Source organism: Prionailurus bengalensis, chromosome A1, assembly GCF_016509475.1.
Source record: "Prionailurus bengalensis isolate Pbe53 chromosome A1, Fcat_Pben_1.1_paternal_pri, whole genome shotgun sequence".
Lineage (NCBI taxonomy): Eukaryota > Metazoa > Chordata > Mammalia > Carnivora > Felidae > Prionailurus > Prionailurus bengalensis.
The window spans coordinates 102213842-102239843 of NC_057343.1; the positions used below are offsets into that span (position 1 = coordinate 102213842).

The following is a 26002-nucleotide window of genomic DNA, read 5'->3' on the forward strand; positions in this document are numbered from 1 at the left end:
GACATTACTGAGATTTCTCTATCATGACTACATAGGAACTTAAAGCTCTCCCAGCACTGTGCAGCCTTTAGTATGTCCATTATTCATTTAACCCCATAGTAGCCATGATCTACTAGATATTCCAGAATATCGCCACCCATATGTGTAGTCTAGTTTTTTGCCCTACCACTACCTACCCCCCAGCACTGTACCACTGCCTCACCTTGTTTACCATGTCCTGCAAATTTCACTTGCTTCAGCAGTGACTCTGATCTGTGATCGCTTTGTACTATCTGTGTTTCACCTGTTTGTGCTCTAGTCACAAAATTATTTCTGGCTAGAGAGCTTGGGTAAAGGTGGGACTGATGTTATGCATTTCCTTTTTCTCAGATATCACAGACCACAGTGCCTATTATCCAGTGCCTGAAAAAGATGTTTCCTAAGTTTTATCCACTTTTACAGTTATTTACAGTAGGACATAGTTTCAGTATCAGTTATTCTATTATATTTGGAAACAGAGTAAACGGTATGTGTAGAACTTATTTGGTTTTACATATACCAAACAAAGGCTTACAGTTTTATCTGCAAACTGTCAGTATGGCAAATATAATAAGAAAATATATAAACACATTGGGTGTTAGAACTAGTTGCATATTTGAGGGATTGTTGGAAATTGATCAGAAAATACTGTTTGTTTCAACTTCTGTTATGATTGCATTATGTACTCAGTTTCAGAAATAGGAATAAGACATGGTATTCCTCCTGGTTTCCTTATGTTTTGACGTCAAAGCTTCTTTAGTTGCAGAGTAGGAATCCACTCAAATTGGTCAAACAAAAGTAGGAGGATTGCTTACGCTTGCAGAATTGAGGCATGTTAGATGGGTGAAATTCCTAGGGGAGATGAATGGGGAAGCCTCCTCCAAAAACTTTTTTTTTTTTTTGACCTTTACTGTTTTCATGTATATATTAGAAAATTAGAAAACATATCACCCTTCTCTACTTCATGAGGTTGATTCCTGCCAGTATTTCTTAATCTTGTGAAATTACATTTATATTTTAAAGTCTAGTTCAAATGTTCCATAAGAATTAATTGTTTCCAGGGGCGCCTGGGTGGCGCAGTCGGTTAAGCGTCCGACTTCAGCCAGGTCACGATCTCGCGGTCCGTGAGTTCGAGCCCCGCGTCGGGCTCTGGGCCGATGGCTCAGAGCCTGGAGCCTGTTTCGGATTCTGTGTCTCCCTCTCTCTCTGCCCCTCCCCCGTTCATGCTCTGTCTCTCTCTGTGCCAAAAATAAATAAACGTTGAAAAAAAAAAATTAAATAAAAAAAAAAAAGAATTAATTGTTTCCTGAGGGTGAGCAATTGCTCCTGCAGTGAGTGGACTTGTGACTCTTGATCTCCGGGTTGTGAGTTCGAGCACCACTTTGGGTGTATAGATTACTTAAAAATAAAATCTTAAAATAAAATTGTTTCCTGTGATGGGTGGCAAGAATATTCTTTGTACTACCACTTCTGAAGTACATTTCTGTATATAGGCAATGGGTAATAAATATTTGAAATAATGAAGATCAAATGAGAATGTATATTCAGAACGACCTTGAGAATTATGTATGGACATGTGGAAGGGCATTTTAAGTAAAGTCTTTCACTAATTTGCAAAATGTATTCTCTTTTTCTGATTTTAAATGGAAAATCTTATATTGCCTTGCTGGTAAGAATTGAAATGATTTTAAGTTGGGAGGTCTTAAGTTAGTGAATGTATTATATTAGCTTATGAAATAGTACATTTTTATTACATTTTTAATTTTTAATACTTTTTCTTTGGTTTTGTGATCTCTTTGGTATTAAAGTATAGGACAGATAGTAATGGCCACTTTAAGTCTCCTGTGGTTTGATTTAAGTGGGAATCCATAAATTGCAATAATCCATTGCCTAAACTTAATGTTATTAATTTCCCCAGAACACATTCTTTTAATTCTCTAAGTTGACCAATTTTCCTTTCTTAATATTTTAGCTCTCTATGAATATCAGCTTACATCGTTGAAAGGATAATTTGGAAGACATGTTTTGCTGAAAGGACAACTGAGAAAAATTTTACGAATGGGATGAACACGCGCCAGTTAACAGACTACCTACTGCAATTTGAATGTTAACAATTACCCACCTGGTACAGTTAACCTAGTGATGTACCTATTCTCACAATACCCTATTTCAGTGTGCTTGTCTTGATTAAAGAATTCAAAGTGGAGTACCGCAAACTTGACATGGATAATAAAAAGAAAGACAAGGACAAATCAGATGATAGAATGGCACGACCTAGTGGTCGGTCGGGACACAATACTCGAGGAACTGGGTCTTCATCTTCTGGAGTTTTAATGGTTGGACCTAACTTTAGAGTTGGAAAAAAAATTGGATGTGGCAATTTTGGAGAATTACGATTAGGTAAGACTATTTTGTTTATTCCATTATGTTTGAAGCGTTTTTTTAAAAGCTAAAAGTACTTTCTAATGAAAATGGTTTAGTTACTGTTTAGTTGTTTACCTGTGGTAATTTTAAAGAACATAAATATTGGAAATTTCTTATGTACTTGTATTTTTGTTTGTAAGGAATTCCCTACTATAAGAATGTGTATTTACTTGAGATCACCCATCTGGAATATGAGTAAAAAGAAAGTAAATTTCAAGCCCCGACAAGCTGATAAAAAACACCCCATAAGGTGCCATTTGCTGTGTATTTTTAAGAATGATGTTTAGGCTACTTTTTCAGATCTGAAAACATTTAGTTAACTGATCACTTCAGGAGGATATGTGTGGCTTAAAGTCAAGGTAATATACTGAAACTGCCAAAAAAACCCAAAACAGTGAAATTTACATACATCCAGAGTGGCATGCAGAAATCTATATTCTTAATAAGGCACACAAGGTGCTGATTCAGTTTATTTTTTCTAATCAGGCAGGTTTGGTAAACATTGGTCTAATTAAATCTCCTAACTCTACATTAAAGGCAATTGAAACTCGGTGAGGGAAAGTTATCTGCCAGATGTTACACAGTAATTTAATGACATAGTTGGGACTAAAATCTAGGTTTTTAACTCCTGCAACAGTAGAGATGTGGCTTCCTTGAGTGAAGAGAAATAAGAGGAGGGTAGTATGGTTATATGGGCGTCAATATTGAGGTACCCTGAGGCTGTGGTCAGTGGACCACTGAGAATGCAAACTTGAGAAGGAAAAAGGAAAAACTTGGCTTCACAATTTTCCTTAGATGCAATTCCACTTAAAAGAAATAAATCCAATTGTATGTTTATCTATTCGATTAGTTCTCTTCATCTTGTAAAACACCTGAATTTGTAGGTCACCCTTCATTTTAATACTACTTTGTGTTGTTAAGGCATATTAAATCTTTGAATGAAGCAAGCCAGTAAAAGCCAATGACATACTTTGTAAATAGCTGTGATTGACGTGTTTGGCAGACTCTTGCATTTTAGTAGGGACTCAAATGTTTGGAAGGGTGAATGTTTCACAGTTTACTTTTTAGGAGATTAAGCTAGATATTTTAAAATTCTTGACTGTTTCTGATTTTGGAATTAGAAAATCTAGGTTATTTACTTACTAACTCTGAGCTCCATTTATCTGTCTATTCAAAGCGTGTTGCCTGTCCATCATGTATGAAGCATGACTAGGCACTGATAATACTGGAAAAATATAAAAATTGTTCTTGCTATTATGGAAAACATAAGTCATTTAACCACTTGAGGCCTCAATTCCTCAACTTGAAAATGGAATTCTTCCTGCTTGGGATTCTCTCCTCCTCTCTGTGCCCACCCCCCCAAACATAAATAAATAAACTTAAACAAAAAGGGGCACCTGTGTGGCTTAGTCACTTAAGCATGCCACTCTTGATTTCTGCTCATGTCATGATCTCATGGTTTGTAAGATCGAGCTTGCATCCGACTTTATACTGACAGCAAGGAGCCTGCTTGGGATTCTCAGTCTCTCTCTCCCTCTCTCTGTGCCCCTCCCCCACTCGAGCATGCACATACATGTACTCTCTCTCTCTCAAAAATAAGTAAAGAAACTTAAAAAAATGGAATTACTGCTCCTTCTTAGTTGATTGTGAAGATAAAATTCAGACGATCATGTAAAAGGACCCATCAGTATACCTGCATATTTTAGGAAAGCATTGACCTGCATGCTTAAAAGATATTAAAATACTTGTTCTGTTTTAAAATAAAAAATATGGCCTATGGTAGTGTATTTATTTATATATATGAAGTAGTTTTACAGGTGCACATTATTTTATATGTATGTGTGTACCCTATCTCTCTTTGTGGATCTGTTATTACTATAGTGCTTTGGCCATTTTTATTTAGAAGTGGTTACATATAATTTATTTCAAAATAAATACGTATATGTTTACGAACACATCTGTGTGTATGTATGCACGTCTGTGTGTGTAGAAACACACAGAACAATTCTAGCTGGCCCTTTTAACTGGGGTAATATGAGAAACTATGTGTACCTTATATTGAAACTATATATGCTGCATATAGTGAAAAAGCAGTAAAATACCCCTTTGTGATGTGTGAATAATTGGAAACAGGAATAAGATGATTTATTAGTCTGTCCATCCATCCATCCATTTGTCATCTACTTATCTATCTGAATCTCTGTATCTGTCTAGGGTTCTTTGTTGTATATTTGTATAAATTGATTTATTTAAATGTGATCTCTATACTCTATTTTTGTGTTTTATGCATATTTATAAAATAGATAATACCTATACTTAGCTAATTTATTAATTTTATTCCTTCTTACTGACAGGATACTAAATAAAGTGGCATTTTACTCCCTTTTTAAAGGCCCCAAATAATTTCTTCCTATAAAAACAGTTGTTGAAACATGGTTTGTATACCTGGATAAACATGCTGATGTTGAAACCTGGTTTGGATTCTTAAAGTGCTTGCTTTAAAACTACATTAAAGACACATCTTGTGTATTTGATTCCTGGCACTAAAATTTTTGTGATTAGTGTTGGGTGAGAAAGAATATAAGGTATATGTGTTATAGATAAGGAATTTTCAACACAGATGCTGTTGGCATTTTGGGCTAGGCAGTTCTTTTTACAGAGAGGACTGTTCCAGATATTCATGTTGTTTACAACTTCTGACTTCTTCAGCACTAAATAAAAGTTGTAACTCCATGCACAACCCCAAATGCCTTCCCCCAGCCATTTAAAATTTTTTTTTTTTTAAAACATTTACTTATTTTTGAAACAGAGAGAGACAGAGCATGAATGGGGGAGGGTCAGAGAGAGGGAGACACAGAATCTGAAACAGGCTCCAGGCTCTGAGCTGTCAGCACAGAGCCCGACACGGGGCTCGAACTCACGGACTGTGAGATCATGACCTGAGCCGAAGTCGGCCGCTTAACCGACTGAGCCACCCAGGCGCGCCCTCCCCCCCCCCCCCAGCCATTTTAAATGCCCCAGGAGGAGACAGTATTAAGCACTGTTGAAACTACTCATACAAGTAATGATTAAAAAAAAAAAAAGGTGGCATAAAACTTTGACCTTGAGATTTAAAAAAAATAGGTAAACCTTGCAAATCATCTAAAATCAAATTTAAGTAATTGAGAGTACATTTTTATTCGTAAGTGAAATGTTCAGTGTATTTTTGTTTTATTTTATCTTTATATGTATGGTGGTAAGGCTTGCATTCTGTGCGTTTTTGATCTGTTTCTAGCTTAGATAATCATCAAAAACCCTTAGAAAGTTTCTTTTTAAAAATTTTTTTAAGGCTTTTTTTTTTTTTTTTTTTTTGAGAGAGAGAGAGAAAGAGAGAGCGAGCGAGCAGGGGAGGGGCAGAGAGAGAGGGAGACACAGAATCCGAAGCAGGCTCCAGGCTCTGAGCTGTCAGCAAAGAGCCCGAAGCAGGGCTCAAACCCACGAACCGCGAGACCATGACCTGAGCCAAAGTTGGATGCTCAACTGACTGAGCCACCCAGGCGCCCCTGGAAATGTTTTTGATAGGTACTGAATGAGAACAAACATAGCTAGCTAAAATATAGTGTTTTATTGTATTTATTTGTTTTTTTGTGTATTATATTTTGACCTCTTAAAAAAAAAATCTTTCTGACTGGAGAGAGACTACTCCCGCTGGGGCTAGCCAATTCTTAGAGACAGCAAAGGATTCAGCTGGGTGCATGCCTCTGATCTGCAGAGTAACCAATCTGGAGCCATACCTCCTTTGCCTGGCCTGTATATTCCAGCAGGCTGGCTTCTACTTCATTAATCATCCCATGACGAGGTACAAGACAAGAGACCCCTCCTATAGCCCAAAGACCACCAGAATTACTCAAACTACTTAATCCTAAACTGTTTGCCCTGCCTTGCCTTGGCTTTCTGTAGAAACTCCAATAAAGGCTTTGGCCTGAGCTGCTTCTCCCTTGTTTCTGTCTTCCACCACTTGACCAAAATAGGATCCTTCTCCTCTAGGACCTGTGAGCATAATAAACTTTGTTTTCCTGAGCCTCTGCTATGTCCCCTCTTGAAGTTGCAACTGACTGACTGTCACCTAAAAGAACACAAAAAGGGGTGCTATAAACTGCTTGATGAGATACCATGTGTATGTGAAATAAGTGGCTGTAGTTTTTGACATCATTAGGTATATGACAGGAGTTTCAATAACTTTTCTTATTTTTGTCTTCTTTTTTATGTATAGCTCACAGTTCTTGTTGGTTTTTATTTAAGAGTTGTTTTGAAAATTTTGCAGGCCCTACATTCTATATCAAATATGCAGATTTGAGTGCATTCATCATTTTTTTATGCTTACTGTTTTTTTTTTTTTTACTGTTACTAACTGTAGTGTATTATAAAACTTAATTGAAAAATGTACTAATCAGTAACAGACGGTGATACTCTAAGAGATCCTAGAATATAGGGTGTTAAGCAAAATAGGTTTTTTTGCTTTTGGTTTTTGTTTCACGTAACACCAGAGGGAGAGCCCTTGGGGCTTTTTTTTTTTTTTTAATGGTAGCACTAGGGTTTATTAAGCTGCACCTTAGTACAGGCATTGGGGCTTGCCCATGGTGCTCTTGACATATAAAGCTGGACAATCTGCCAATTCTTCTTGAGCAATGACACCAGGAAATTGACAGTTAAGTGGATGGTGTGTACAAGCTCATCACCTGTCATGTTCACGGGGCCAACGGCCACTGCCAGACAAAGCAACTTCATCTGGAATTTGATCATGGACTTCACCTCATCCACTTCGGCCACCATGTTCTCACTCTGGGTCAGCAAGGAAGGAAACTTGCCAGCCTTATTCAGGCCAGGGCCCAGGCTTTGTGGGGTCTGCTTGATCAGAGATTTGGAAGCTGAAACGGCATCATGGTGGTCAGGGTGCCTCTGCGCCCTCAGTATATGGATTCAGTCTCTGTGTGCAAGGTGATTGCTTCTGTCTTTGTCATCTGCCAGCCAGCCAGCTAGCAAGAAGAAGAAGAAGGATCAGAATGTCAAAAACACTCATTTTTGGAAGTGAGGAGTGACAGACCTATGTCCCCTCATACCCAGAACTTAATCACATGGCTGAAAGAGAGGCTGGAAATGTAATCTCTAGCTGGACAGCCATTTTAAAATGGACTGGTTCTATTATTATAGAATGGAGGGCATGGATATTGGTGGGTAACTAATAGTTCCTGCTATAAACAGATACGTAGTTTTTGTAGAACAGGGTTTTCCATGATAATTACCACCCAAATACTCAAAATTGGTAAAACCATCTTTTCAAGTTCAGTAGAGCAGAAAGCTCTCCTGGAAATGACCTTTGAAATTGGATTAAAACATCAGTTAATTGGAACCACTTTGCTTGGCGCCTTGTCGTAACTGGATTCCCCTTATACATACATTCCCTCCCTGTCACACATGTAATACACACAAACACATACCTACAAGCAGGTCATTTGTTCATGCCCGAAACGACAAACACTGATTAAAAGCCAAGTGTGTGAGCCTATGCCTATGTTAGGTTATGGGGATGTAACAAAAATGTATTGTTTCACCATTGTTCATGTCTAAAAATATAATCCTCGAAGTTCAACAAAATCTGTAATGTTCAAAAAAAGGATCATGCTTTAAGGATTAAGTGCTTTGTACCATGACCTAAAAGACATTTGAGTGTAAATGCCAATAAAAGCAGTACTTTTAGATGAATTGGTATATTTTGGTTCTGTGGAATCTATATATAACTTAACTTCTTGTCCTGTGAATAATTTTCCCTGTGTACCTGTGACTAAACATCATATAGTTAGGAAAAGATAATAATGTCTTGAGGAAATACAAATTCTGTCTTTGAACTCAAAATGGAATTATTCCTTTGTGAGACACAGTTCCTCAAGATAAGGTTCCTCACCATATCATTAAATTATTCACTCTCTGCCTACTAGTGGATGCCTGAAATTTCATGTATAGTATATTCTTGAAAGTATACATGAAGGCACATCTAAATGTTGAACTAATTGACTAAAAACGTGATAGGTTTCTGGTATGATTGGTTTCATATTTACGGGATCGGCAATTTCTATTCATGAGCTATTTAATATCTTATGTATATTTAAATAATACCTACAAATATATATAATATAATAAATATATTTATAACTTACAATACATTTTTATATATACAATATATACAAATATATTTGTATTTGTAATATATTTATATTGCTAAACGTTCACCACATTTGGCACTCCTGTTGAGTTCCATCTCTGTGCCAACTGTCAAGGGTTATGAGACCTATCTATTAAGTGTTAGTACGAATGCTTGTTTTTTTTTAATCTCTCTTTTCTCCTCATTCATTTTTATAAAATAGGGACGAGATTCAAGAAAGGAGTACGGTATTTGGATGAACAGACACTACTGTATAATGGTGGCGACCTATCAGAGACTGAAATTTTGCCTAGAAGTTTTACTGCCGTTCATTAGCTGCTGTAGAAAAGGAAGTTAGGGCTATTATGGTAGAAAATCCCATGTGTCAAAGTTGCTCATTCTGTGTTCAGCCAGTGTGACCAGGGCCAGTTACTGTCACAGTTAAAAAAACAAAACAAAAACACTTAACGTTTTTCTGTTTTTCTCATTATAAAAATAATGAATGCCTATTGAAAACATACTGGAAATTCAGAAATCACATGCTATTTTTGTTCTTTTTCCTGTGCTTGTGAAGAAACACTTTAATTTAGGTATTAGATTGTCTTTGTATACTTATTGCTTCTAAATTTTTCTGTACTACTTCACTTGGGCTACAGATGCTGACTGACCCAATGGAATTTTCTAGATTATTTTCCATTGGCAATGCCAAAGATTACTGTAATTCATTTGAATTCTTTACATGTTATAGATACTGAGTCTTTATTTTGGTTTGTCAGTTACCTGTTCTTTGTATATGGTAAATGTTTTTCAGTATACAGATAGAGACGTTTAATATATTTTATGGTTTCCAGTCTGTATAAAATCTTCTTTTTACCTTTTCCCACCTGTTAAAATGCCCATAAAGACTTTCATATATTGGGTGGTAAGCATTTTTTCTTGTTTTATAGTTTATATCTAAGTTTTTAAATGTTCAGCATTTAATATGGGTATAAGGTAGGGTGCTAATAAACCCATTTCCCCCTCAAAGTCATTAGCTAGTTTGTCAGAGCCAATTATTAAATAATATGTTTCTTACTTTATTTCATTTTTAATATATTCAAGAGTTTCCTGTGTGTATAATATATTTACTAGATGACCTATGAGCTCTAATGAGATTACATACCATAATAATGAAGGATTTAAAATGAGGCAGTGATTGGGAAAGGAATTTTGTATTCCTGTTTTCATATAGGAGTTCTGGTTTTTAAATGTATTTTCAGCATGTGTTTGACTATTGATTTACTTTCTGAGTTGTGTGCAATATTGCATCAAAATAAGAATCTTCTTATTTTTGTAAGTGGGCTACCTTATTTAAGTATCACTTTCTACTCCGAATCCAGGTGAAATGCTAAATATGTCCTTGGGTGGATCAATTTAAGATTTCCTTGTCATTGCTTCGATCTCTGGAGCAAAAACCTTTGCTTCATTTAAATGTATTAGTGCTTTTTTTTCACCCAGAGTAGAGTTTTACATAATGTACCTTTAAAAATCAATTATTGATACAATCTGATCTTTCTTCTTTCTTTTTCAAGGGAAAAATTTATATACAAATGAATATGTGGCAATTAAACTGGTAAGTTTGTGTTTCTTTTTTTTTCCCTTAATTATTTTCCTGTTTTTCTTTGATGATTAGTTTACATTTTAATTACTTTTTTGGTTTCATATCATTTATAACTTGAGTGTTTATTGGGAAAATGATATGCATAACTGGTTTTTTGTGTGTGTGATTAAGCTCCTAGCATCCACATGCCTCTCAAGTATATGATAATGTGTGAATGTCTGTATTTTCCATGCCGTGAAAACTCAATCCCTTTACTTTGATATCATAGAATTTAATTTTTGAGTTTTGGCACAATTTGTAATTTCAAGAAACTGGCCCGTTGGCGTTTTTAATTAGAGAAAAACTAGAAAGCAAAATTTCTCTTAATGATTCAAGTATTTGGACAAATGTGTCCTTAGTATTCTGGATTATCCTCTTTCCTGGGTTGCCTGGGTGCTTCAGTCGGTTAAGCATCTAACTTGGGCTCAGGTCGTGAGTTCAAGCCCTGCACTGGGCTCTCTGCTGAGAGAGAGGTCCCTCTCTGCTGAAGCAGGTCCCTTGTCCCCCTCTCCTGCTGCCTTTCCCCCCCCTCAAAAATAAACATAAAAAAAATTTGACAATGTCCTTCCAGGTAGCTTCCAGTATCTTTTTTTCCATTGATATTTTGAATATGGTAAAAGTGGCTATTAGCTGACCTTCAGGGGTTCAGAAATTACTGATGTGTGAGGAAGCTAGCAGGGAAAACAAACTCCCATGGAACCACTCTCAAGTCCTCAGTGTGCCATCTCTGACAGCTGTAAGGCAGCTCTGTTCTGCAAGACTGGAGATCTGGGAACTTTTAGAAGACACAACTTTGTTCAGGCACCACTTTTCTCTCCGTCTTGCCAGCCAGGTTTCCCTGAGGCTAAGCCTGGCTTGGTTTTTCCATTCTGCCTGCCATTGTCAATCTTGCCTCTGCCAAAATAACCACCGTTACTGGGGTAATGTGAGATTAATAAATCAGGAGAGAGAATTAGAAGAAGAGGCTATAGAGAGAAACAGAAAAACTTTGGGGATGAGGTAGAAAACCGTACTACTCAATGTGAAGTGTCTCAGGGAGTGTAGACCAAGTTTCACCGTAACGAGTGCTGTGTATTTTCACTGGGAAGTGAAGATGCACAGTAGGTTGTTAGAGCCCCAGGAGAGACTGGCTGGCTGACTGACATGTAGTTTGGGGCTGGCCTTGACTTAGATGAGTTCACCTTGGTTTAAGGTCTGGCCCTTGGTTTTATGATGGCAAATCTGGTTGGGTCTCTCTTCAGATTGTCCCTGTTAATTAAAGGTAGATGCACAGTAATCATTCAGTTCACACAGTAATCATTCAATTCCCCAGTAATCATTCAGTTCACACAATCAGTCAGGCTTTCAGAGATATAAATACTTGGAAGCGTTAACTTCTAATTTCAAACGAGGTATCTTGCCATTAATGTCCACAATGCCCAACTCAGGATAAACGATATGTTTGCTTTCTGTAGGCTGATCTACGGAGAAAGCAACTTAAAATTACAGGGTTCCCTTCCGAGCATGAAATCAGAACAAGGGGAGTTAGTCTGTATGAATCAGAATAGGGAGGCCCAGGATGCAGGGGCTGGACAGTGTTTGAAAGGGCACTGCTGACTTTCATTTCTTTGGAATTCTTCCTTGTTCCATGTTCTAGGCCACCGGTCTAGGACCTAGACAATGTGTGGTGTTGAGAGTGGGGGTGGCCCGCAAGGATAGGAATGTAGCAACGCCCAGATAACTGCTGCAGCAGCCTGTGGTGAGCTGCTCTGCTCCCTGGGGCCTGTGAACGATGCTCCCTGATGCCCTGAGACACGGAAACCATTGTGTCAAAGCAGGAGCCACTGCTCTAGACTGTCCTTTCCTGGTCTGTTTCAGTCACTAATTGGTGACCCGTGGGTCCTGTTCTGTTCAGATTTGGGGCTTGTTGACGCTGTTGGCACCATTGGGGCCTTAGTAAACAGTCTGTCATCTTCCAGCCTTCTTATGTATACACGCGTGTGTACAACTCTCTTTAGTTTATCTTCGTGCTGTGTCACTCTCCCCTCGTTTCTTTCCTCCTTCCTTTTTTTGTGGACAGTCATTCTCTGGTGTGACGTGCCCCCTTTTAAAGCACAGTGGTCAGCACTACATATAATAATAGCGTTTTTTTGTAAAACTGGCAATTTTGGGGGCTCTTTTTTTCGTATTTTGAGGTTGAAGTATGCTACACAGCGTCGTCTTCGCCTCCACTTGATCCAAAAATCTATTTGGTAGAACAGAAAACGTTTCACATGAACGACTGGACCATAGTTTGGTACTTACTTCGTTAAATATTTATGTATATAAAATATGTATAAAATATCCTTCTATGTTTTATTTGTATATATTGTATCTTTAAAACAGATCCCAGTTTTCTTCAGAAGCTGCTTTAAAAATAATCACTTGAAAATGTTAAGTTTGGATGCTTTCAATGCTATCTGATTTCTCTAGTTAGGTAGAAATAGGGGCATTTTGATAACGGTGGTGTTGAGAGAGCATATTTCACTGATGACTTCAGCTCTGCTATCTCTGAGAAAGATTTTTACGTTCATTTAATGTTATGCTAGTTCAGATGGATAGTTTGTTTCAGGGTAAGTTGTTAATTTGACCTCACCTGGCACCCTTATATGTTGTTATTTGCACTTCTGTAATAACCTGTTGCTAATGAATCATGAAAATGTCAACGTGTGATGAGGTGACTTTTGTTATATGGTGGTATAATAAAATTTTACTGCTGGTAAAGTACTGGAATCAAGCTGAACTGACTCACCTAAATTAGATCTGAGTTTCTGTTTTTACCAAGGGAGTTTGAGTGAATGAATAAGTTATGGTGTTTAATTTCATTGGTGATTGCATACGTGGGCATCTTTCTTTACATCTTATAGTTACATACTTCTGTATAGTTAACTGAAGAATTTATAGTTATGATAGCACTCACTTTGTGGAGGGTACTGTTTTCAGTCATGTATATAAATGTGTATACATATATATATATAAAATAGGAATAAATATATGCATATATGTATAATGAAAAAAGATAAAGTTTTATTCCTCTTTTATAGAGGAGGAAACTGAAAAGTACAATAAGGTTGGTAATTGGCCAAAGTCTACTCAGCTAGTAACTAGTGGATTCAGGATTCTGACTCTGGACGCTTCAGTTTTAGTGTCTGTGCTTTTTCGTGTCTGTCCTGCCTCTCAACAGCTAAGCTGTTGGTTTTCTCTTACCACAATCTTTAGGACTATAATTTTTCCCCTGGGATTTTAACATTCCTGGTCTGAAGTGTTTGTCATGGGTCATAGTTTTCGTGACGCTATGTTTTGAGATAGCCTTGTTTTTAGTTATTCTGTTTGGGATCCATATTCCTCCTGAATCTGTGGTTTGTTGTGTTTCATCAGTTCTTGCAGATTCACAGCAGTTGTTTCTTCACTTAACTGCCTCTGCTCCCTTGTCTCTCTTCTTTCCTCCTGAGACTCTTATCAAATGTCTGTTAGACCTTTTCATTGTATTGTCCAGATCTCTCATGGTGTGTGTGTGTGTGTGTGTGTGTGTATTTTCCATTTTTCTTCTTTCATATTGCATTCCATATGATTTACATAGATGCATTCTACATCATGTTTTAGTTCTGTAGATGTTTTTCCGTGTATCTTCGAGTTTCCTACTTCTCTCTTCTGTTGTATTAATCTGCTGGCAGACTGAGTTTATTATTTTGGTTATGGAAGCTTTAAAAATATTTTTGAGATTCTGTTGATTTTCTTCAAATCTTGTTACTTTGTTATACTTTACTATTGGGTCTGGTACAGATTTCCTGTTACTCTGCTTTGTAGTGTCCTCCAGATGTTTTCCTACCTTTATTATTTATTTCTTATGTCTAAAATTTCTGTTGCTTCTGCTTACGTTGTTTCTCTGTGTGTAAAGTCTCAAAAACATTATGTTGAGTGAAAAAAACCAGACACATATAAAACATAATGTCATTTATATCAAATCCAACAACAGACAAAACTCATCCAAAGGTGACAGAAGTCCAAAAGTGATTACGTCTGAGGGAGGGATGATGGGAATGTTCTAGAGGTTTTTTGAGGTGGTGGTTGCAGGAGTATGTATAGTTAACTAAGCTCTCGGACCTAATGCTCCCAAATGGTGTGTTTTATTATAAGCTATACCGTAGCTAAAAAAATTTAAAAATATATTATCGCTCCTGTGGAAAGTTTGATATTTTCACCCTTGTTCTTTCCTACTTGTCTATAGTTCCCTTTAACCCTAGAAGCATTACGTGAGAAATACACAGTTCAGAGGTGAATTCCCGGGAACAGGAGAAAGAGTAAGGGCTACCATTTCCCTAGTCGTGAATGTTCAGAGTCTATTTTCCTTTAGGGTCAAAGAGTCAAACATAGATTTCCTTACTGCCTCATCTAATAGCCGCTTAACCTTATGTACATGTATGGCATCAATTGATTTTAATTGAATGCAAAGTTCATTTTTATTTGGTTCTAACTTTAGAAAAAGCTGCCTAGTAGAATGTTCAAGTATGTAAGAGTTGGTACCAAGATTTGGAACATTTCGAATAGGGACTTAGTGATCTTTTAGTAACTTAAATATTTTTTTGTTATTTTTGTTGATTTTTTAATTAGGAGCCCATGAAATCCAGAGCACCGCAACTACATTTGGAATACAGATTCTACAAGCAGCTAGGATCTGGAGGTAAAGTCTTACATTAATTTTTAAATTTGTAATAAAATGAGTTGTCATGATTAATAACTCTTTGGTTTCAAAGAATAGTATTTTAAATTTGGTGAAAATGAATCACTTCTTAAGGCTATGCTTACGAGACACTTCCTTACTAGACTGTTAATGTTCTCTTGTTATTTTACTTACGACATTTTTGGAGCTGACTGTGTTGGTGCTAATATGAATAGAGAACATTGTGAAAAAAATTTAATTTGAGAATACAAGCTGCGTATAGCTAATATCCTTAGCCTTTTTGGTGACATCACACTTATTAAAATGGCTTAGCACATAGTGGTAGGCTGAAAAATGGTCCCAGAGAAGAGATCCATATCATAATCCTTGGAACCTGTAAGTTCACCTCTGCAGGAATGATGAAGTTAAGGATCTTGCGATGGGTAGATTATTCTGGATTATCTCCATGGCCCTGAACACAGTCATAAATGTCCTTGTGAACCAGAGGCAGAGGGACATTTTACATACATAGAAGAGGAAAAGGCTAAGTGGCTACAGAGGCAGAGATTAGAGTGATAGAGCCATAAACAGGGAATGCTGGCAGCCACGAAAACCTGGAACAGCCTTCTAGGATTCTCCCTTGAACCTCCAGCGGGGATGCGCCCCTGTTAACACCTGGACTCAACCTGGCGAGACTGATTTCGGATTTCTGGCCTCCAGATCTGTGACCAAATAAATTGCTCTTTTAAGCCACAAGCATGCAATAATTATATTGGCTGTAGGAAATTAATACAGGTGTATTTTTATAGAAAGTCTAAAATTAGTGAGAATAGATTATTTTTTGCGGTTGCAAAAAGTAATGAGAAATTTTCCCATAGTATGTTGCATTTCCTTTATGGAGAAGCTTCTCACAGCTATACTTTCTCTGTTCACATCTATTCTGCTAACTATAATGATTCTTGTATGTGTGGTTTCTTACCAGGTAGGGATATTTTGTTGCCCTGGATTTAGTAGAATGTGGTTTTTTTTCCCCATGTGTCTTTTTATACGCACGTGTTTACATTTTAGTTGATAGAGTTGAGCACTTCTTAACACATTATTCATGTTGCACATTCTTTTTTTCTAAGAGCATACTTTTCAAATGAGTAGTCATTATGGGGACGATGAGTTCACATTTTGTATTAATGTTTTTATCACTATTGACTTCTTGTAATGCATTTTTAAGTCTGATACAAATAGTCCTCCAGGAGTTATCAAAATTTTCACTGATGACTGAGGGATTTAAAGAATAGGAAGATAAAACTAATTCTAAGTGAATCTGTACATATTAGTTAGGACTAGCAAGCGTGATAGAAAGCTCTCAGAAGCGAAGTGGGGGAAAAAAAAAGGCTTTATTGGCTCATATCTTGGAAATTCAGGGAAGGGACCAATATATTAAGACATTATTGTGTCCAGGACTTCAAATACTTTGATCAGGGACATTCTTGAGTTTGTGTCTGTGCTCTGCCTTTTTGTGTGTGTGGAAGCTTCATTTTCTCCTTGGCTCTTTTTATGAGATAGCAGAGGTGATTACCATTAGCCTAACTTAGCAATTATAATAGCATTCCTTTCCTAAGAATTCTAGCAGAAGATTTAGGACTGAATCTGTCTTATTTTGTGTCCTGTGCCTTTCTTCATTCTAATCACTATGAATTTGATTTCCCAGACTTAGATCTTATGCTCATTTCAGGAGCTACCTGAAACTCAGGGACTGAGAATGGGGTGAGGTGGTTGCCGAATGCAAAGCTGAGGTGTTAATCAGAAGGAAGATTGGATGCTGGGCCAATAAAGACAATAGATCTATCATTACTTAAGTAGTAAAACTATCATTTGGAAAAATAGGATTGAACACTTTAATTAGGTAAGAATGAATAAGTCACTTTAGAGTGCAGGGAGTCATTGAATTGAATACCAAAGGCACCCTTTTATTATTATATTCTTTGCCTTTTTTACCTTTAGAAATTATGTCAGAGTAGTAATAAAAATGAAACCTATGTCTCTACCACTTGAATGCCAAAGGACTGCAGTGTTCCACAGTGAGCAGGGGCTACCATGTTGCGGACAGTCTGTATTTATCAGGGTGTCCCCTGTGCTCCATGGCGTAGCATTTACATAGGTTGAAATCTGAGTGGTATTGCATGAAGCTGACAAATAGGAATATTCTTGAGCGATTTATGTGAATCATGTGAGTTTTGGTTCCTAGGTAGTATTTTATCAGCCACGAATTTTAAAAACATCTTTGAGTACACATGTGAGCTCTGTAGAAAAACTAAAGTTTAATTGTTTGGGGAGAGACCCATGATTTTAAAATAGTTTGATTTTGGGATTGATACTTGATTATCTTTTCAGACTCCTCTTAATCAAAAATGAATCATTCAAAGTAATTTAACTCCCTCCTGGTATTTTATTTGAGTAGTAGCTTGCTTGTTAGTGTTCTCTTTAAAAATAGGTTATTAACTCAATATCCAGACTGTTTAAAGAACTCCTAAAACTTGAGCACAGGAATACAAACAATCCAGTTCAAAAGTGGGCACAGGGCTTGAGTAGACATTTCTCCAAAGATACACAGATGGCCAATAAACAGCTGAAAAGATGCTCAGTGTCACTAATCATTAGGGAAACGTAAATCAAAACTACAAAGATAGACCACTCCACACCCATAGAATGGCTCTTATCAAACAAATGAGAAACAAACAAAGACCGGTAAACAAGTGTTGGTGTGAATGTGGAAACATGAAATCTTCATGCGTTGCCGGTGGGAATGTAAAATGGTACAGCTGCAGACGATATGGAAAATAGTATGACTGGTCCTCAAAAAAAATTAAGGATGGAATTCCCATCTGATGCAGCAATTCCCCTTCTTGTTATATATGCCAAAGATTGCATGCTAACAGAGGTTTGTACCCCTACATTCATAGCATTATTCGCGATAGCCAAAGTGGGGAAACAGCCTAAGTGTCCATCACTGGATGAATGAAATGTGGTGTGTTTGGACACATGCTACGAGATAGATGAGCCTTGAGGACATTAGGCTAAACAAAGTAAGCTCGTCAAAGGACAAATACCGTATGACTTCGCGTATTTGAAGTACCTAGAGAGTCAGGTTCATAGAGACAGACAGCAGAATGGTGGTTGCCAGGGGCTGAGGGATGGGGGAATGGGAAAATATTATTTAATGGGTATGGAGTTTCAGTGTGAGGTGATGAGAAAGTTCTGGAGATGGACAGTGATGGTGGTTCCACAGTACTTGTGAATATTTACCTCACGGCCCTGAACCGTATACTTAAAAAATGGCTAAAAAGAACAAATTTTATATTATGTATGCCTTACCACAGTAAAAGCAGAAGTCAAAAGGTGGATTTACTCAGAATCACTTAGTGAGATGTGAAAACATCTATAGCGTATCTAGTTCTGCCTGTCTGGATTTTGAGCCTCCGGTAAGTCTTTCTCTTTCTCTAGTTTCCCTGAAAACATCCCTCTTTTCTCTATTATTTGTTCACTGAATCTGTTCTGTACATACAGTGGGACTGTACCACTTGACTGCAGTGTGTACGGCTGACAGGTTACTACTCAGCTTTCCATGGGATTAGAATATTGTTTTATACCATTATCACTTTCTGCGGTAGCGAAAATGTAATGTATCGAATAGCCTTATTTTGTCACAGATGCTCAGCATTTATTGGGTAAAATGAGGGTTGAGATTTAGCAGTAATCAGCACATAGGCGGTTTCTAAAGCCAAGGGAATGGATGAGGTCTCCCGCTCGGGTAGAGTGTCACGTGAGAAGAGGAACGGGGAGGAAACCATGCTGACCCCTGCATTGGGCACGAATGAATTTGACAGTCGATAACAAAAATCATGACGACAGTAGTTTAAACAAGTCAGGGGATGTTCTGTGAGGGAAAATAAACAAAGAGTTGGAGGTAGACGATTCTGACGTTGATACAGCTTCCCAAAAGTGAGGAATCTACTCTCGTTAGCTTCCTGCTCCTGTGTTTCGTATGTGGCTTTCATCCTTACGGTCCTGGAAGTTTTTGTAACAGGAGGGAGGGAGAAAAGGATGAAATTGCTTTCTAAATAAGGATAACTTCTAATTCTTTATCTCCTGCTTCCATTCTTAAAATCTACTCACACCTGTATATCCATAGTGGAATCAGATATTTTTTATACGTAGATTTTCAGTCCCTCCCTTCTTTTCTCCTTTTCCAGTGATTTTTCTCTCTTTCCAGAGAACTGTTTGCTCTTCTGGATTATCTTGTTCCGTTAGTGGCACACCCATTCCAAGTGAGAATGTTGGTTGTCTTTGATTTAAGCCTTTTGGGATGATCACAGAATTCTGTCCTATCATTTAGTGTAAAGTCCGAACTTTTTTCTCTTTTCTACTAATCCACTTTTTGGTTGCACTGAACGTACTCTTCCTTGAATAGATCTTATTATTTTCATCTGCCTGTATTCTCCTTCGTGGAATGTCTTTCTTTCTCAATGAATTCCTTCTTTCTTCAGGCCCTCGCTAAATGTCACCTCTTTTGCAATGCATTTTCTGACCTCGGTTTCTCTCCAGAAATGCTTATGTTTTGACCTGAAATTATTTTGAACATATCTTTAGTTTTGTATCGTATTATGTGATGTGATTATTTGCTTGTGTCTGTCTCTTCCACTGACCTATGAACTCTTTGAGGGCAGTGAAATGCTATATTTGCTTTTTTATCCTTGAAACTGAGCAAAATGCTTGACAATTGTAGGTCCTTGGTAAATGGTTGAAATGATAAATTCTTAAATGAGAAAGACTGTTTTTTCTTATAAGATGTGAAGTTATGATATGTAACGTCCAAAATTTCCTGTAGCTTTTTTAAACTTGTATGATTGATGTTGAAAGTTTGATATTCCAATATTATGAAAGATTGTTATGTTATTAAATTTTGAGTTTCATTTCTGATATAGAAACATAGCCATACAGTTTCAAAAAATTTTTTTTAAGTTTATTTCATTTGAATTTTTCTCTAGGTAATTTTAATTCCTCATTTTAGGGATCTAGAAACAGAAGGAAAAAAATCAATGATAAGTATTCTTTAAATGAATGGAAATGGTAAACCAAGGAGATATGCAGATCGTTATCTAATTAACTGAACTGTACCATTCAGCCATCTAAAAATAATCACTTTCCAGAGAAGCATAGGTTTTTAATCATTTGAATAATTTATTTTTTTATTTATTTGAGAAAAAGTTCAGTTGAATTGTTGATACTTCATGAGAATGCCTGGAGTATATTTTGAAATTGATGGAGAGATTTCCTTTGATGAACAGTGATTCTGAGTATTCCTTCTTTATGTTATTTCCTTCCGTCAGTTGGTTTTAATGAGCTATGTTGGGGGAAACGTTGCAATTATTTGTTCCTCAGAATTTCTCTATTAACTGATACCTTTATAATGGTAAAATAACCTTATTTTGTCATAAACTGTTACTTCCCAAAAGAAGTAGAATAATCTTTTTTTCTGTTATAAATTACTGTTGTTGGCAACTCTGTAAGTATAGAGATGATATTAAATATACTATTTGAGACTATGCTTATGTTAAATCATCGTTTCTAAGTTAGTGTCTTGACTTTTGATGTGCCCTGAACTGTGTAGTTCTAAACAGTAATTTGATAATGGCATCGGTGGCTGTTTCAAAATTATACCGCTTCATAATACCGCCTTCTGAGAGCTGTTACTTTAAAAGGCTTGTTTTCCTGCCTTATACTGACCCCTGTGCCTTCTCTGTTTGTGCCTTGTTAAGTCAGGATTTAGATGTGCCCTCTGTGTTTTGCTCTGGTGTATAGATGCCTCCATTTGCACATCCTTTTCCAAACTATTTATAGGGTCTGTCTGCTAGCTAAAAGACTGTTGGTGATTCCATAATGTATGGACATTTGATCATAGTACTTTTAAGAAAGGTTGTATTAGGGTCAAACCTTGAAACCTGGCTATATACATTGGCTAATATCTAAAATTCCTTTAATTCTTTAAAAGCCTGATTCTTAGAGTTTGTCTGTTTTCAAGAAATTTAAGAAATTTTCCTCTTTCTGTGTAATCTCGTGTCTGAGAAAACAAAGAGAACATTGTAAAAGACCATGGCAGTTAAGTGAATAAACTAATGAGAACATCGCCTGTTGTATTTTGGTATTAATGAAAATCGTGAAGAACACTCTAGCGGTGGGTCAGTGGTTAGAGTAGACGTCATCTCAGCTCACGTAGGGGACAGTCGACGTAGCAGCTTCTGAGAGTTCCCTTCTCTGTCTCTGCTTGCTTGATTTCAGAAGACATCTTAAGTGCACGTAATACTTCTGTTCCCTGTAGAGGCTTCTTTGTATGGGAATTTCTGTAAGTTACGCATTGCTGAACTTTTACCGATTTGTACGTGACTGCATATGTACATTGCTACTTTGCATAGAAGCGTACACAGTTTTTGTGTTAAAGTCATTATAGTTGATGGAGAAGGTCTGTTTGTAAAGAATGCTATGTACTATCAGTGTAAGAAAGAAGGGTTAACTGATAGTGGTTTCAGTTTGGTTTACCTGGTGCAGGTATTAGGGTGGTTGTATGGTGTGTGGTAATTAGAGCATTTTTAGTGACATAAGAATTTTAAATAAATCCGTACCTTGGAATAGGGTAGGACTAAATGGTGATGGGTTTAATTTTCTACGATACAGCCTCATTTTTAAATTTCTCTACGTAAGAGTAAAAGATTGAAAATGCAAAGCCATTAAAAACAATAGGATGGGGGCGCCTGGGTGGCGCAGTCGGTTAAGCGTCCGACTTCAGCCAGGTCACGATCTCGCGGTCCGTGAGTTCGAGCCCCGGGTCGGGCTCTGGGCTGATGGCTCAGAGCCTGGAGCCTGTTTCCGATTCTGTGTCTCCCTCTCTCTCTGCCCCTCCCCCGTTCATGCTCTGTCTCTCTCTGTCCCAAAAATAAATAAAAAACGTTGAAAAAAAAATTTAAAAGAAAACAAAAAACAAAAAACAATAGGATGATTTTTTTATTTCCTTGTTTTAAATGTTTGCTTATGTTTGAGAGAGAGACAGAGTGTGAGAGGGGGAGGGGCAGAGAGAGGGAGACACAGAATTCGAAGCAGGCTCCAGGCTCTGAGCTGTCAGCACAGAGCCTGCACGGGGCTCAAACCCACAAACCTTGAGATTGTGACCTGAGCCAACATCGGATGCTTAACCGACTGAGCCACCCAGGTGCCCCTTCATTTTTATTTTTGATTTAAATATAAAGTAGCACATGGTGAGAAAAAAGTTTGTAAACTGGAAGGTTGGAGGTGAAAATGATACAGAAATCTTATTTTTTCCTTAATTATTTAGGCCCAGAGGATAATAAGTGAATAATGAATAATAAAATATAACATAATGAATGTGATTTTATTCATTATTCATATAACATTCAATATTCAATATAATGAAAAATAACTACTTGTTTGTAGGTGTTATTTTTTTTTTTTTTCAACGTTTTATTTTTATTTTTGGGACAGAGAGAGACAGAGCATGAACGGGGGAGGGGCAGAGAGAGAGGGAGACACAGAATCGGAAACAGGCTCCAGGCTCTGAGCCATCAGCCCAGAGCCTGACGCGGGGCTCGAACTCCCGGACCGCGAGATCGTGACCTGGCTGAAGTCGGACGCTTAACCGACTGCGCCACCCAGGCGCCCCAGGTGGTATTTTTTTTTTATTGTTCTTTAACATTTTGAATAATGTCAGAATTTTTAAATAGAATTGTCACAGGAAGGACTATTTTTTTTTTTTTCTCTTTACAGTGCGGTGGCTTTATTTCATTTGGGGTTTATTACTAGAATTTTATTACTAAATGTGGGTGCTGGGTGCTGTAGTATTTAACGGAACCACTCTTTGCCAAGTCTGGAACTCATTGCACCTGCCGTTCAGATCAGAGCTTGGTGTTCAGTTGGGTCAGCGATTCTCAAACTTCTGGGTCTCAGGATCCTTTTTTACAATTGAAACTTCTTGAAGATCCCAGAGAACTTTAGTTGTTGTGAGGTAGAGCTATTATTTACCCCATGAGAAATTAAAACAAATATAAAAACACTGGTATATTAATTCATTTTAAAATGGCACTAATGTTTTAAAATCCCAACCAACCATATTTTCCAAATCAAAAAACTGTGAGAAAAGTGCCCTTGTTTTACAAATTTGCACACTTCTTTAATATCTGGCTTATGAGAACACACCTAGATTCTCCTGTCATCTTCGTTATTCAGTCTGTTGCCATATCGCATGTCATATAGTCTCTACAAAATTAGCCTGTTCGCTTGTGAGAGAATAAGAGTGAAAAAGGTAAATGACATCTTAGTATTATTATAAAAATAATTTTGATGTCAGTGACCTGAAAGGGTTTCATGGACCACCCATCCATTCCCCTACGTATCTCCAAACCACATGTTGAGAGCTACCGACTTGAGATATAAGCCTTTATCTTCAAGGTTAAGAATGCCTTAAAGTAAAACTTCTTTGGAAAAGGAAGTTTTCTATGTGATAATTCTCTATAGTATTTCTAATCAGATTTTAGGTTTTCTTAGTCACCTCTGTGGGGTTGAAATTTCCCAGTCAGAGCCTGAATGCTTTTGTTCTGATCCTTCCTAGATGAACAATATGAAAATGGAAAATGGAAAGAAACGTCATGATATTCCTTCTTTTAATGACAGGCTACACTGTCACCCAACTAGAGGGAACTGAAGTACTTGACCACGTGGCACAAAGTACTACGCAGTCTTTAAGAGTGTTTGTTAGACCTCCTAATGTTGTGACTTGAATTAATTAATATTGTTTTGTCATGGAAATAGCTGAACTATAAAATAATGAAGTGTTTAATGAAATTAATTTTGGGAAACTGTGGGTGAGATTGTATTTTCAAATAATACGTGAATTTTGTATTCTTGCCCATTCTTCAAATTCTCTTGGAGAAAAAAAAAGTATACTTGTCTTGTAAATGAGGGCTGCCAGTAAGCATGAGTGATATTGGAAGTTATCAGAACTGACATTCGTAAATTCACAGTGGATGGCCCTTTATAGGTGGCTCTTTATGGTAGTCTCAGAAGTAATTTTAGAATTGTGTGACATATACGTTTATACTTGAAAATTCACTGGTTGTAAGACCATGCTTGCTCTTGCCCTTCGGTTGGATTGCATTCATGCGATTCAGTCCCCAGATACTTTGATCAAGATACTTTGATACTTTGATAAAGGGGTTAGTAACTTAACCCCTTTCTTACTATTCCTGCTAAGCCTTCTTTCTGCCCTGTGTCCTCTCCTTCTGCGCCCTCTTTTCCTTCACCTGTCTTTCTTCCAGAAACCCTCTTTCCTGTGGTCTTGCTTTCCATACTCATATTGGCTGTGGTGGTGGTGTTTTATTTTTGCTTAGGGTACTCCCCAGCCCCTGTTTGTTATTTGCAATGTTTCCTAACTCCTAGCAATTTAATTTGTTTGCTCAGTGTTAGAAAACTGCCCAGACTTGTCCTGGGAAATGAAATTCTAGTTTGACCTTTACAGTGTTTGCTTTATGTTGTTGATTTACAAAAAAAAAAAAATACAGCTTTTGATTTTGTCCTTCAGTGACATGAGATTCATGTTGAAATACGTTATTAATACTTACCTGAGAAGTTTCTACACTCATTGGTTTATAGAACCTTATGTATCTTAAGGAGTCATTTAGAGTTGATTATCTTTTATTATTCGCCATCTGTGCTGACTCATATTTGAAGGTAAAATTATGTTATGTGATAAAGCTGAGGTATTTTCATTCAAATTGAAGACTCAGTGTCTGTTCAATTTACTCAGTGAAATGTAATACTGTGTATGGAATTTAGCCATCTTGGGTAAGTTAGAGATACATTCTTTTGAAACGCTTTGAAACTATTAAAGAAAGGAAATTTTGGAGAAACCTGAAGCAATTTTTGTCCCTTTACTGATCTTTGTCATGGTATTACTATAGAAATACAAAGGTGTTTTATGTAAATAGCTTGATTGAATGTACATGGTTGGTATGCAGTAATTCTCCTCCCCACGGCCGAGTTGGCTTATCTGAAGCAGAGCAGAGCAGATTTACTTATGCATGCCTTTCCCCATCTAGGAGAAATTGTGTGTGAATAATTATAAATTTCGCATCATGCTTAATAGAGATAGTTTGGTAAGAGGAGATTGGAAGGTTGGATCAGAAGAGAAGTTGGCAGCTTGGATGGCAGAACTAGAGTAGAAATTTTTGAGATGCAGCCTTAGAGGAGTTCAAAATGAGGCAGAGTAAATCTGAGCCTTCGAAACTGTTCTTTTTGTTAGTGAGGTGTGGTGGGAAGGCAGGGGAAGTCAAACTTAGATTATAGGGCCACAGAGTCCCAACGGGTATCCCTTGCTTTGTTTCTAGGAGCTCCAGAATGAAGCTAATGGTTGATAAGAGTAGGGGTAAACCTATGTAACTTTCAGCGTTGGGGAGACCATTTTGAGAACTACTTCTCGCTCAGTGACAGTTCGCGGATTAAATAAACGTAGCCTAAATCTTTTAACAATTCAAGTTTTTCTTCACGGTCCCAGAAGAATCCAAATCATGAGCATTTTATTCCTGGTTGCAAAAAATAGCATGTGTTCTTCTTAACAGTTTGGAAAAGTTCAAAAAAATATAAAAATGGAGGGAGACATCAACTGTGCTTCCAGTAATCACGGTTAGCTTTGTGGTTTTTCCTTCTAGTATGTTTGCATATGTGTGTTTAATGAGTCATTAAAGACATTTTATTTTAAAAGTAATGTATGGCTGTTGTAAACAACAAAATTAATTGATCACTTTAGAATCATAACAGTAGCAGAAGTTTGCCCTTCACAGTTTTCTCTAAAGGTAGTTAAAGGTTGTGTTATGTTCCACAGTATGGGTATGACATAATTGGTTTAATTCGTCGGGGGGGTTGATGAATGTGTAGGTGGTTCCCAGTTGCTTTTTTTTTTTTTTTTTTACACTGTTAACAACCATGCAGCTTGAACATAGTTGTATGC

General features: G+C 37.1%; 1 protein-coding gene across 19 annotated transcripts in view; it reads left to right on the forward strand.

Annotated features, from left to right (window-relative positions):
- Nucleotides 1-26002, forward strand: part of CSNK1G3 (casein kinase 1 gamma 3) — a 105136-nt gene that overhangs the window by 28670 nt on the left and 50464 nt on the right. For all 19 annotated transcript variants that reach the window (XM_043586378.1, XM_043586424.1, XM_043586469.1 and 16 more), the window contains exons 2-4: nt 1991-2418; nt 10192-10232; nt 14889-14958. In XM_043586378.1, the coding sequence (XP_043442313.1) occupies nt 2241-2418; nt 10192-10232; nt 14889-14958 (289 nt within the window). In that variant the 5' untranslated portion in view covers nt 1991-2240. The remainder of the gene's footprint in view (nt 1-1990; nt 2419-10191; nt 10233-14888; nt 14959-26002) is intronic.